The 13,693-nt window shown below is 53.0% G+C and overlaps 1 protein-coding gene across 1 annotated transcript; it reads right to left on the reverse strand.

The window, feature by feature from the left end:
- Positions 1-880: 880 nt before the first annotated feature.
- Positions 881-1,764, reverse strand: C4H11orf86 (chromosome 4 C11orf86 homolog). Its single transcript, XM_026396585.2, has 2 exons — positions 1,471-1,764; positions 881-976 (listed from the first exon to the last, which is right to left on the reverse strand). The coding sequence occupies exons 1-2, from the start codon at positions 1,762-1,764 to the stop codon at positions 881-883; spliced, it is 390 nt and encodes a 129-aa protein (XP_026252370.2).
- Between the last annotated feature and the right edge of the window lie 11,929 nt (positions 1,765-13,693).

A 13,693-nucleotide genomic window follows, 5' to 3' on the forward strand; every position in this document is an offset into this window, starting at 1 on the left:
CTTTGACTTTAGACCTGCTCGGTCCTGGAGAGCCCCAGGGACCCCACCAGGAATGCAGTCTCAAAGCGCTCAGGCTCTTGGAATCAGAGTGTCCCCCTCTGTGTGGTCCTGGCAGAGCTCCTCACCTCTCTGAGCCTCTGAGAGCCGTGCCCGGGCTCTGGGCCCAGCCTGCTTCACGGGGCTGGGAGAGGCTCTGAACTTGTGCGCATCAGCTGGCCAAACCTTCCCTTCAGCTCAGCGTCTTTATTACAACCCTAAATTTGGGCCCCGGGTGGGGGTGCAGTGTGGGGCTAGGTACCCCCAAACAATGAATCCCCCTGCCTCAGTTTCCCTCTGTCACATGGGAAGGAAGGCCTCCCTGCTTCCTTCATCAGGATCCCGTGAGGCCGGAATGTGGCCACACGTGGTCACAGGCCTCTCTGTCACAGAGTGCCCAACAATGAGGATCCTCCAGACACGGTCCTGGCGCTCCGGGGCTGACATCTGTGAGGGACGCCTGTGCCCTGGCCCAGCACCACTGACCGGAAGGGCAGGTGGAGCTCGTCCCTGAGGCTGGGTGGTGTCCAAGAGCCGCTCAGCCATGGGTCTGGCTTCACCCAGCTCTGTCTGGAAGTGGGCACAGGTCTTGTGTGGGGCTGGGGCGCCACGCCCCCAACTCCCAGCAAGTTCCCCAACCTTCACAGCTTCCTCGTCCAAGGGCAGAGCCGAGCCTTCTCCTCAGCCCCACCGGGTCTCTGCTGGGGTTGGGGTGGGAGGGACCGAGCCCAGGTGGACAGCAACACGGGGGCTCCCGAGAGCTGGTGACAGAGGCCGACCATCCAGAGCCATGAAGAGGCAGGTCCCGTGGGGCGCAGCAAGGTCCACCCTATTTCCAGCACCTCTAGCTGCTGTCCAGTGGGAGCTTCGGGGAGGCTGGCCGACTCAAGGTCACGTTGGGGATGCGGGTGACCAAGCTGTCCCACTTCCTGCTCACCTGCTGGAACACCAAGGTAGGGGAGATGAGCGGCCAGGGCCCACGGCCAAGCTGGGGGCTTCTGGTGCTGTTCCAGCCACAGCCGCGAGGTGGCGGTAGACCCCAGAGAGAGAAGCGCCGCCGCGGGGGACCCTTCCGCAGCAGGAGGAGGCGACCCCCGCCCCAGGGTCCGGTTCTCTCCTTCTTCAAGGGGCAGGAGGCGGCCGATCTCCTGCTCCACTCACCCACCCACGACAATGTCGCGCTGATCATCTTAAAACAGCTCTGACCATGACCCCGCCCCGCCTCATCCTAAAACTTTCAGCCACTGCCCAGTGCCCAGGGGACTAAGCCTCCAGGACCCTCTGCACCGCCCTCCCCCGGGAGCTGGCTCCCGCCTCCCTCCGGGGCAGCTGTGCGTCTCCCCGCTCCGCTGCCTGCTGTGCGCCCACCTGGGAGCCTGGGCCGCCCCCGCTGCCCGCTCCATGACCGGTTGGTCCTTCAGCCCCGGCCCGTACCTGTTGGCATCGCCTCAGCCACCACCGGCAGCCTCTTGGCGGGGTTTGGATCAGCTGCTCCGTGAGCTGCTCCGTGTCCTCCCCGCTCCCCGCAGGTTGGCTCTTCTGAGCAGGGACTTTCTGCACGTCTGTCCCTCCATCAAGGTCTTGGGACCTGGATTTCTCACGCCCCTCTCTGAGGCTCACTGCCCGGCGCAGCTGGCCCTTGAGGGGTCTTCCCCAGGGCTCCTGGAGCTTCCGGTAGGAGTGCCGCCGGGGTCCTCGCAAGGACTGGCTGCGCAGCCCTGTTCCCATGGTTCTGGACACTTCAGCCTCTCGGCAAGCCACTGGCCCTCTAGGATGGCCTGGTGCCTCCACCCATCTGACCGGAGCTCACCTGGGGGCAAAGGTTGTTGCTGCTGAGGTGGCTGTCATAAACCAAAGGGCAGGCCACAGGGGCCGAGCATCCCTGAGTCACACTCCCCACCACCTCCTCATCTTCTGGAACAAGAAGTATACACCCGAGGCCTGGATCTTCCCGTCTGTTTCTCCTCCTCCTCCAGGCAACCCTCCCTGACCACCCATCCTGGAAAAGCTTGGCCTCCTCTAAGCGGGGCTCTGGCTGTCCAGGTCCCTGCATCTCAGAGACACTGATTCTAGATGACTCAAGAGCAAAGCAGAGACAGGCTTTTATGAGTCAGGGCAGCTCCAACCTAGAAGAGCCATATTCATAGAGATACAAAGTAGAATGGCAGCTGCCGCCAACCAGACGCAGAGGGAATGGAGAGTTCATTGTTTAGTGGTTATACATTTTCAGTTTTAGGAGATGAGAAGGGCCCTGGAGGTTGGTTGCACAACATTGTGGATGAATGCAATACTACTGAGCCATCCACTTCAAATACGGGGGGCCGAGGAGATGGAGCTGGGCGTGGAGGCGCAGGCCTGTAATCTCAGCAACTCGGGAGGCTGAGGCAGGAGGATCACAAGTTTGAGGCCAGCCTCAGCAATTTAGGAAGACCCTTACAAAGAATGAAAAGGGCTGGAGATGTGGCTCAGTAGTAAAGCAACCTTAAGCTCAATCACCAGAACTGAAAAAAAAATAAAGAATAAAAAGGCTAAGATGGTAAATCTTTTAACATGGGTATTTTACCACATTAGGAAAAAAAAAAAAAAAGTTAAAGAATAAGAGAAAGCGAAACAGCTCTAGGCCAGGCATCAGGAGGCCTGGATTTCTTCCAAGCCTAACTCTGCCCCAATATTCCAGCACAGTGTAGAGGTTAAGAGCTGGGCTGCCAGGACCGAGGACCAAGTGCCTATGGGTAAACTGCAGCTTCAGCGCTTAAAGCTCTGTGACCCACGAGCCCCCACTTCAGTAACAGAGCTACTCAGGCAATTGTTCTGTGGCTTAAATGTGTCCCACAGGGTCTGGTACACAGCAAGTGCTCAATAAAAATGAGTTGGCGGTATTGATCATTGTCTCCCCTCTGTAAAATGGGTTCTTTGAAAAACTGAGACAAAATCATGAATGTGGACATCTCTGCAAGTGAGACTACCAGCAGCAGCTCTTTCTCATGAGACAGGGGAAAGAGAGAGTGGTCCCAAGTTAGGCCAGGCGTTTCCCGAGAATTATAGAATTTGAGGGCTGGAGGGACCTCCCACTTGGGGCCATGCTCCTTTTAGTTTTGTCCACTATGTTTTGAGCATTTACACTGGTTCAAGAGCTCCATGGATTTCATTTAAACACCATGCTAGCCCTATGAGGTGGGCATTATTATCCTTTGCTGTTGTTAGTTTGAGACAGGGTCTTCCTTAAACTCCTACACCCAAGTGATCCTCCTGCCTCGGTCTCCCCAGTAGCTGGAACTACAGGAGTATGCCAGCATGCTTAGCTTATCATCCCATTTTACAGACCAGGAAATTGCGGCTCACAGAGATCAAGCACTGTCCAGACAGCATGCCCAGTAAATGGTAGAGCTGGACTCCCAGTGGATCAGCCTGGCTTTAAAGCACAAGCTTCTACGGTCTGTCCCTACCCTGGCCCTGCCATGCCCCTGGGTCAGCAGCAGAGGCAGAACCAGAAGCCAGGCCCCTGCCTCCTCCATGCTTAGGCTGCTGCAAGGGAAGTGCTAGCTGTGACCCATGGCTCTGCTCTACAGTTTTCCCCCCAGGGCCTGGCCTGGCCTTCTTTCCTCCCTCTGAGTTTCTGGGCCATCCTTGGGAAAAGCCTGTCTTAATGTCTGACAGACTCAGCTCTGACCGAGGAGCTAAGACAAGGAACTTATAAAGAGAATGGACCTTTCACCCCAGTCTGTCCCAAATGCTGATTCTGACAGGATCCCAGGCATCTTTATCCAGCCCCGCCCACACTCCTAGTGTTGAACCCACAGGCCACCCTAACCCTGGTCCCAAGGCAACAAAGCCATCACAGAATCTCTGTGGCCCTGGCCTCAGCGGTGCTGTTCTTGCACGTCCTGCTCTCTCTGAAGCCCGAGCCAGGAAGAGCTTGCTGACCCACAGGCTGGGAGAAGCGTAGGGCTGGATGGCTCAAATCAAGCCCTCTTGCTAAATGCGTAGTCTTAAAATAATCTCCCCATCCACTGAGGACAAGGAGAAAATAGGTGTTCCTGTCCTTCTCTTCCCATCCTCCGGCCTTCTTCACCTGGCCAGCTCTCGCTCACCTTTCAACACCTGGTTCTGTGAGTGACACCTGCCAGAAGGCTTTGCTGACCCCTCTGGGCTGTGTCAGGTGGATGGTCCCCAACCCACCAGAGCCCAATCACACCCACACCCACACCTTGTCCCACCGGACTGGGCATCCTTCAAAGGTAAAATCTTTTCCCTCTCTGTGGCCCTGGTACCCAACACAGTGAATACTTGGTGTTAAATATCGGAATTGATCAATCCTCCATGGCTGTGTGACAAACGACTCCTGGGGCAAAGAGTGCAGGCCAAGGGACCAAAATGTATTGCTTCCTTCTCCTCTTCCTTTGGTTTTATTTATTTATTTTTATGTGGTGCTGCGGATCGAACCCAGGGCCTCACATGTGGTAGGTAAGCACTCCACCACTGAGCCACAACCCCAACCCCTCTTTTTTTTTTTTTAATATTTATTTCTTTTAATTGTACATAGTACCTTTGTTTTATTTATTTATTTATTTATTTATTTATTTATTTATTTATGTATGTATGTATGTATGTATTTTTATGTGGTGCTGAAGATCCAACCCAGGGCCTCACACCTGCTAGGCAAGCGCTCTACTCTAAGCCACAACCCCAGCCCTTCCTTTGGTTTTAAGCACTATGTTTTGAGTATTTTTGCTGGTTCTGGAGCTAATCCCTCCATGGATTTAATTTAAACCTGATAGCTTAAATGACATTTAGAGGCTTACAACACACTGAGTGGCTTCAGGCAGGACACATTATGTCCGAGTTTTTGTGGGTCAGGAACTGGCTGTGGCTCAGTGGGACTACTCTCAAGGGTCCCACAGGATGGATGACCTTCTGGGCTCACTCCTGCCATGACACAGAATTCTATCCTCACAGGTCATTGTTGGCTGTTGGCTGCCTACCCCTGGGTCTCCAAAACCAGCTCACAATGTGACAGCTGGCTTCAATCAGAGCAAGCAAGGGACAGCCAGAGATGGGGAGCAAGACGGGAGCCAGAGTCTCCCCGGGCTTAATCTCAGAGGGGACATCCATCACTTCTGTTCCTCAGGAGCAAGTCATCATGGCTTCGGGGAAGGAGGTCACACAAGGATGTGAACACCAGCAGGCTGGAGTGGCCGGGGCCCCTGGAGAGCATGCCTACCCCGCAGAACAAGGATTCATTCCCAGCCCATGATGTGCCTGAGTCTAGAGCCTTGCCCTGTCAGGAACTAGCTACAGGCCTGGGCAAGTGGCTTACCTTCATGTCCCTACAATTTATCAGCTGTCAAATGGGGATTAGATGGCACCCAGGGAAAGGCGGCGTTGTTTTACACCCATTCAGAAAGAATACCTGTCGCCCACTCATGGGAACACGCAGCCCTACTTCAGAGAGAGTTAAATGTGGAGAGAAGTGTGACATTAATGACGCGTGCTAGTATCGACTTCCTGAATGATGGATGCCATTTAAGGTTGTGGTGATGGGAGAAGGCTGCGGACAGGGGCGGGCTCCCCAGACAGTCCTCATAAGGCAGCCAGTGCTGTTAATCTGTGTCTGCACGCTGCGCGCAAGACCTTGGGTGAGGCCCAAGAGTGAGGTGGGTGGAATCTCTGCCCTGGGAAAGGAGGGATTCTCAGACACACAAGGAAGTGCCTCGGGAGATGCCAAGTGCAGGAGGATGCATCCTTGAGGAGAATCTGAAAACCCAGCCTCTACCTCAGAGCAAAGCCTGTCCAAGGAAGGAGGCGTGACCCTTGTCCTTGGAAAGACCCACAGAGCACTCCTAGGCACATATCCACCCTGCTGAGTTCTTTATCTGCAAATAACAGGAGAGATCTGCTGCGCCAGGTGTCCCTGACTCAATCAGGCTAGGTGGGGACCCATAGCAACCCCCTGGCAGCCACCAATCAGCATGGGACAGGGAAAATACCTGGGATGCCAGATGACCCTCCCAGTAGTTTATGGTGGTTGATAACATGTTGGGAAACCAAGTATTTCAGCAAGTACTCCCCTCGTGGCTTAAACCAATCAGTTCAAACGAATCCCCCTCTTGTACTAACCAAACACCCCTACCCAACTTGTTCCCGCCAATGAATGTGCTAATCATGTTTTAGAGTTGTTGTTTGATTTTCCCGCAGTGGGTGATGATTTGCTAAGAGATGCTGTTACCGCTGTTGACTGGTGACAAGTCCTGGCTTCCCCGATGTTGAAGAATAACACCAAAGAAGCACGCCGAGGCAAGGTCAGAGTAGAAATTAGAAGTTTATTAAAGGACAGCAGAAAAGACTTCTCCTGGAGGAAGAAGGGGACCCAAGAGGTGGAATCGGTGGAAGTGCGGTTATTTCGCCATTTTATAGTTTTGGTGATGGAATGTAGGTTGGAAGGCCCGAGGGGTGGGACACTTCTTTGTGATGGGCTACCTTTAAGTTTGCTGGGGGCTGTTCATTAACACTTCTTTGAGGTGGACTTTGGCCTAGGGCCTCTTCAGGACTTCATTAACATTCCATGAGTTGTCCTGCGTTTCCGGAATCATTCTCAGCATGGCCTCCATTTTAGATCTCACTCGGTATTAGACCCGATTTACCTAACTACACTGACGACCTAACTTTAAATCTGGCTTCAATGCTATGATGTATGTGAAGACCCTGCCTTCCCCAAAGAGTGTATAAAACTGCTGCAAACCCTGGGCTCCGGGGCCTCTCAGTGTCACCAGTTGCTGTGTGCGTGCGGAGGACAGAGCTAGCTCACAATAAACACCTGTTTGTCTCTGGTGGTCTCTAGTGGTCTTTTGGGGGTCCTGAATTGAATTGGAACATAACAAATCCAGGTGGGCTTCTTCAAGGAGGTGGTGGGGGTGGGGTTCAGCCTCACAGGCACGAAGGAGGTGGAGGTGAGAGTGGAGCAGATGGCCAGAGCCTGGGGACATGCCAGGTTCGCCCTGGGGAAGTCAGACATGAAGCTCATCTCCAGGCCTTTGAGAATCTGACCTGGGAATCTGATAGGCCTTGGGGGGCAGCAGGAAAGCAGCATGCCCTCTACTCAGAAGCCTTACCCCATTGTTCAGATGAAGCAACAGAGGCACAGTTGGGATGGACCTGGGGTGCAGCCCTATTGGGTCTCGCCAGCACGGGGAGTCTTCAGCAAATGAACTGTGCTCCACCCTCTGGGGGTGAAGTCTGGGTATTCACAGAACTATGTGTTGGTAAAGATGACGCCCAGACTGCTTCTCTTCTGGGAGCTCAGGTCCAAGAAGCACTGAATGGTGCGCGAACCATCACCTCCAATCCCTGTGAATGGCATGAACTTTGAATGGCGCACCTCCAATCCCTGAAGTGGCTCGAACTCTCAGCCAATGAAGAAGTAACAGCCTTGCTCCTCCTCATCCTGTGTTAAGCCCATAAATATCAATACCCTGTTTGTGTTCACTCTCTTACCCTTACTCTCTCCCCCCTCCCCTTTCCCCTCCCCTCCCCTCCCTTCCCCTCCCTTCCCTTCCCCTCCCCTCCCCTCCCCTCCCCTCTCTCTCCCCCCTCCCCTCTCTCTTCCCCTCCCCTCTCTCTTCCCCCTTCCCTCTCTCTCCCCCCTTCCCTCTCTCTCCCTCCTCCCCTCTCTCTATCCCCCTCTCACTCTCTCCTTCCCCCTCACTCTCCCCCTCTCCCCTCCCCCCTCCTCCCTTCTCCTCTGTGACTGGCTGCTACGGTCCTGCTAATAAAGGTAAATGGTTGTTTTGGCTTGTTGAGTTTAAGGAGCTTTTCCATCGCCCTTTACACTATGAGCCCAATGGTTAATGCCACTAGATTTTCTCCTTGAAAATATGACCAGTGCTTGCAGACATACATGTTTAACTTAAAATTGTTTGAGTATGTTCAATAATGAATCTCTGCTCTTTGCCTGAGCGACTCCTAATATGCTGTAATTTGGTGCCCTCTTTTAGTTCAGAACAATGGTACCAAATGTGTCCAGTTTTTCCGTTTTCATGTCCCCACAGGAAGCTGGAATACCAGGCTGTTAATTTCAATGCCAGAACCTGGCCACCTTATCACTTGGAGAAATCAAAGTGAATGGTTAAATAACACTATTACTTAAACACTGTTATAAAAGCTCCCAGGTGCAGGGCACTTGTCCGTGCCAGGCACTGCACCGAGGGCCTCCTGAATGTGACTGTGTTTAATTGGGACAGCATTCCAAAGAATTAGGGAAGGATTATTTTGAGTGGCAGAGAACCTGAGCTCAATAGGTGTAGGGAGGCAGAGCCAGTAACTCAGGTGCTCTTGAACTTTTCCAAATAGCTTGATTCCTCCTCTGTAGAATGGAGCTGGGCAGGTCTCCTGGGAGCCCCAGACTTGCCTTGCTGAGAAGCACCAACCTCCAGGCCCCATGGCAAGTCCACTGCAAAGTCAGGTCTGAGCAGGGCCCAGAGAAGCTGGCTGTACAATCAGGTTCCAGTGTTCCCGCTGTGTACTGGTGAGGAGTCCTTGCTTCCCTGAGGCAGAAGTATAATGCCAGAGAGGCACTCGGAGGCAAGGGTAGAGTGGAAAGTTGACTATTAAAAGACAGCAAAAGACTTCTCCCTGGAGGAAGAAGGGGACCCAAGAGGTGGAATCCATGGAAGGGCGAGGTCTTCCCTCTTTTATAGCTAAGGTCTACTTTCAGCTTTCCCGATTCCTGTCCTTTGTTCTGTTATCTTGCAGTGATGGAATGCAGGTGGGAAGGCCCAAAGGGTGGGGGACAGGTGGACCAAAGGAGTAATCTGGGCTGGGATTGCTTTTGGATTAGCTTCACTCACATTTCCTAGGGATGGGCTCTGTCTTCATCTTACTCGATATGAGACCCCATTTACCTGACTACGCTAACCACCTATCTGTAAATCTGGCTTCACCAGGTACTATCTTCACAGAGATATCAGAAACAAAGCTCTTTCTTTGATTCCACAGTATCTGCTTTCTCTTTTCCTGGGTGGTCTAAGGTGGTGAGTGGAGCAGAAAATGTGGTGCTTGGGGGTCCCTGACTGGGTCCCTGGCTGTGCAACCAGGAGAGAGGCTGTGTCTGTTCTTGGAGCTTCAACATTCCTCCCTACTTTAGAGGATTGCTGGGAAAATCCGAAGAGTTACCACTCAGACTGTAAGGAAGTTCGTCCCCTTCCTCTGTCCCATCCTGGGGACCAGTGACTTTGAATGGACCTGGCACCCTGGTAAAGGGCTGGACCCATGGTGGGGAGTCTCCCACGGGCTTTGAGGACTCGGGATTTGGGCACGTGGGCAAAGCAGGAGAGATGGCAGAAATGACAATGTTAACTGCAGCTGAGAGTCTGGGCAGGGGGCAAGTGACAGGGACTGTTTTGGCTGGCATTGCCCCAATAAAACTTGGGAGGAGGTTTGGGAGGAGCTAACCCATTCCTTTGCTTCTTGGGGCTGGCACATTCAGAGGGGTGGAAACAGAAGAGCGATCTCAGAACTGGCAGAGACTTCGGCAGCCCAAGAGCACAGGGGAGATGAAGGCTGTGCTCCACCTCGGCCGGCAATGGTCTGAGTATCTTGTGGGGATCCCTTGATGGGCTCTGTGGTCTAGTGGGACTGTCCAGACTGAAAGGACAGGTCCCTAGGGGTGGGAGGCAACAGGTTAAAGGAACAGAGACCACAGGGACAAAGTGTGGGGAGTTAAGCTCAGTACCCCAAAACTGTACCTGGGCAAGGGCACAGGTCCGCCTTTCATCGCTGTGCAGTTCCCACACTGCCCATGTGCTCCATGCTGATGGGTGAACAGGGACGTGACCCAAGCCATGCTTTGCCTGCCCGGTCATGTGCTGGTAGCTAGCGAGAGGCCTTATCACCAAAGTGCCACCTTTTCCTTATCATCAACCAGGCACCCCATGGTTTAGTGTAGCTGTGCATGGGAACCAGGCTAGGAGCCCCAGTGGAGCAGCCTGGTCCCCCCAAGGACCTGAGGCAGGAAAACTTATGAAAAATAAATAAATAAAAAGCAGATCAAACTACCCTTGGGCTGCCTCTGCCCTGTCACCTGGAGTCTTCTGTGCTGCAGAATAGAAGACACAGTTCCAGCCTGTGCAGGGTGTTTGTCCATCCCAGGGGAAGCAGTGGGTCTTCCTGAGGGCCTGGTGGCCTTGCCCTGTCTTTTCACTGAGGGTTAACCCAGCAGCCAGGCCCTCTAAGGCTCCAGCCACCAGAAATTGGACAGCCCTCATTCATCATCTGAGGAGGGAACATCCCCCTCATCTGGGTTGTCCTGGTCAGAGTGAAGCCCAGCTTCTGGCCTGGAAATGGAAACTCAGAGGGTGGTCTGCACTGGGGGGCTCGTCGTATCTGCTATGTTCTGAGGGGTCCATGGCTTTGTCTGGGAGCTCCCTTTTCACCTGGATGCTTCCAGTTTCTTTGTTCCTAACTGTTCCTGGCCTCCCCCACTGTGCTTCCTGAATTTGCTGGGGAGCTGTCCTCCCAGGGCCCAGCAGTATGCAGTGCACCATGCCCCTCCCCCACCTCATCTTCCTGTCTTAGTTTGGGCCTGTTCTCAGCATGGGGCCTTGTTTATCAATATCTTCACCTGATAAACTCTTTTTCAGGACTTGGCCCAGTCATCACCTCCTCCAAGAAGCCCTCTAAGGCCCCTCTTTTAGGGTCAGGGGCCCCTCCTTGGAGTTCCATAACCCCCCTGGCCATCATCTCCAGCACAGAGCCACACTGCTTTGAAGTCGAGCATTTCAGGCTCTGTTCCTGCTGGTCCGGGAGCAGGGTGGGGCTGGGGAAACTGCTCATTATTCAGGACATCTTTTCTGAGAAAGCTGTGGAGTGAATGAATCTTCTTTCCCTCCTTTCTGGCCCAGGGACACTCTTGAAGTCTCCCTCCTCCCAATTTGCCCCTTGGCAAAACACACTCGCAGACCCCACCTGGTCTGTTCCAGGTCATTGTCTCTTTAACTTTCCCTCCAGGCTAAAGGTGGTGTCCTCTGGACTCCTCAACCTCCTGCTGGACTCTTGGGCCTCTGGGGCTTGGTCTCTGGGGCAGTCCCCTTTACTCCAGTCCTTTTAACTGTGGGCTGATGTCTCCCCTGCTTTCATTACCCACTATTTATTAAGCACCTATTCTGTGCTAAACTCAACTGTTGGAGAGGTAATGTTCAAATGTGAGGAGGGGAACAGAAGACCGACCAACCAATCAACCGAGAACCTTCCAGAAAGTGGAAGACACGAAGAAGCAGAAGGCAGAGCTGCACTTCCAGCCTCACAGGAGCATCTGAGCTGCTGGATGTCACACTTCTTTCCTGAGAGATCCTGCTGCCTGTGCCCGAGCACCACAGCTGAACTCCTGGCCAGCCCTCCTCTGCCACCCCCTCTTGGGAATTTAGCCAAGTCCCCAAGCTTCCCAGATCTCCAGAATTAGTGGGGGTTAAAAAAATCAATAAAAGATTCCTGGGCCCCACCCCAGTTCCATGGGTATGGGTCCAGGAATCTGTTTGTTTAAAAAAAAAACAGGGAGATTCTTATCATTGGGAAGTCTGGCTAATTCTTCTCTAGGCCTCTCTGCGGGTCTGGACACTGATTCACTTCAGAACCATTTGGAAAGTTCCTAAAACTAGCAATGCAAAGGGGGGGGCGGTGTCTCATTTCCCAACGTTGGGTCTCTGTGACCTAGGTGACTCTGTTAGTCCCTCTAAGGCATCTGGTTAATTTGAATAAGACCATGGGGGTGGGGCTCAGGAATCTGCGTCTCCAGTCAGCACTCTGTAACAAAGAGATTCCGCCAGTAGAGATCTGAAGCTCACCCTGAGAAATGCTCCAGCCATGGCAGACTCCTCACCCAGGCTGTTGGCTAGAAAGTTTTCTTGGCTTGCAATGGAATACTTTTCCAACCCTGTCCTCTTGGGGAAGGAGAAAGCCTGGATGACAAGGTGTCTTGTTTCTCAATCTAACTTGATAATGTATATGCTGTGGCTAACTGTTTAGAACCCATACTGCTTTGTTCACAGCAATCTATCTGGTTCCACTCAATTAGGTCCTTTGTTCAGATCTGCCTCAGTTGGTGTTGATGTAGGAGTCACCTGAACCTGGGTGGAGGAAGCCACCTGCTTTATGTTCCAGATCCATTCTCAGACCCTGTTGATTGGCCAGCCCTAGAACAAGGTCATGCCTTTTCTGAAAGACACAGGGATTCAAGTCTTACATCTGTGCCGAAGGGTAGATAAAATAGACAGGAAGTAATGAGGTCACAAGGTAGGCAAGTGCTAGAAGTGTAACACACAAGGAAGGACAGACTCAAGTGTATGAAGTCCAGCCCCTTTTATGTGGAAATCCAGTCCAGAGAGGGATGGGACCTCACAAGGTTACAAGGCTTTAACTCTTTTCCTGTATTAAAAAAAAAAAAAAGTTATGTAGAGTCTTTGGGCTTGGACATGCGATAGAACGTGAGCTCCACGAAATGATGGGCCTGGGTTTTGCGCACCAATCCCCCTCATAGCACCAGGCACATAGTAAGTTGGTGCTTAAGAGATGCGTATTGATTGAATGAAAGCGTGAATTTGGAAGATTGGATTTTAAATTCTTATTCTTCTAAAATAGCTGTGGTGGATCGACCCAGGGTTGGAGTCCTGCGGAACAGGTGGAAGGAAGGACAAGGAAGTTGTAGTGATAAATTTTTTATGCAATGAAGTTTGAGAAGAGAAGGGGATCTTAATCCCTCTCCGTGCTCAATTTCTAGTCAACGGTGTTCTTAGAGTCCTTGATCCTCTAGTCTGGAAGCAGGTTATTTTTTCTCCTTGCCCTAATTACATCTGATGTACTGTATATTTTATGTTTATTTGTCTAGTTTCCCCTCACCGGAAGGCAGGAATTTGGGGTTGTTTGGGTCACTTCCCTACCCTCTGGTTGGCACAGAGCCCAATTAAGCAGCTTTCCTTTCATATCTCAACCAAGCTTTATAAACCCCTAGGTCCTGAGCGACCCCCCTTTGCAAATTAGGAAAACTGAAGCTCAGAGAGGTGAAGTGGAAATGTCCAAGGTCACACAGAGACTGACTTCTAACCCCCGTGACCACCCACACAGACGCCACAGGACGCAGTCACGTAAACCCTGGAGGCACCAGCATCTTCTCCTTCCTCCTACCCTCCGCTAACGCTCTGAGACCTCTTCTCCGACCGCTAATGCGTATCTGCGTCGGGCCGGGGTGCCTGAACCGGGGCGCATCTGTTATGCTTGCGGTTTGGGGAGACACGTGCTACCCGGGTGAATGAATTGCACGTCCCCACCCCCGGCGATAGCCAATCACGACGTGTCGGAGCCAGGCCACTTCCGCCTATTGCGGGCGGGGGCGGGGCCGAGCTGCCCACGTGAGGTTCCGGAGACAAGAGAGTAGGCGGTGGTGCGCCTGGGGCGGGCTCTCCTGGCCTTGCCACCAATCCAGGGACCCTCCGGAGACGCGAGGGGCGGGGCTGACGTGGCGCGCCAAGGCTTAAACGTGCCGGTAGGTGGGCGTAGGGAGGAGTCCTAAGCGGAGGAGTGGTGAGTGACGGAGAATATTACCCAATTCTAGGAGGGGTTGGGCTGCCTGGACCAATAGGAAGTCCGTGAGGCGGGGCCTGGGACTGCAGCA

The sequence above is a fragment of the Urocitellus parryii genome, chromosome 4, assembly GCF_045843805.1.
Source record: "Urocitellus parryii isolate mUroPar1 chromosome 4, mUroPar1.hap1, whole genome shotgun sequence".
Lineage (NCBI taxonomy): Eukaryota > Metazoa > Chordata > Mammalia > Rodentia > Sciuridae > Urocitellus > Urocitellus parryii.

Coding starts and splice junctions, on each gene's coding strand:
- C4H11orf86 (XM_026396585.2), bottom strand. CDS start 1,764: ATGGGAACAGGGCTGCGCAGCCAGTCCTTGCGAGGACCCCGGCGGCAC. Junction 977..1,470: donor GGCTGAGGCGATGCCAACAG/GTACGGGCCGGG, acceptor TTGGTGTTCCAG/CAGGTGAGCAGGAAGTGGGA.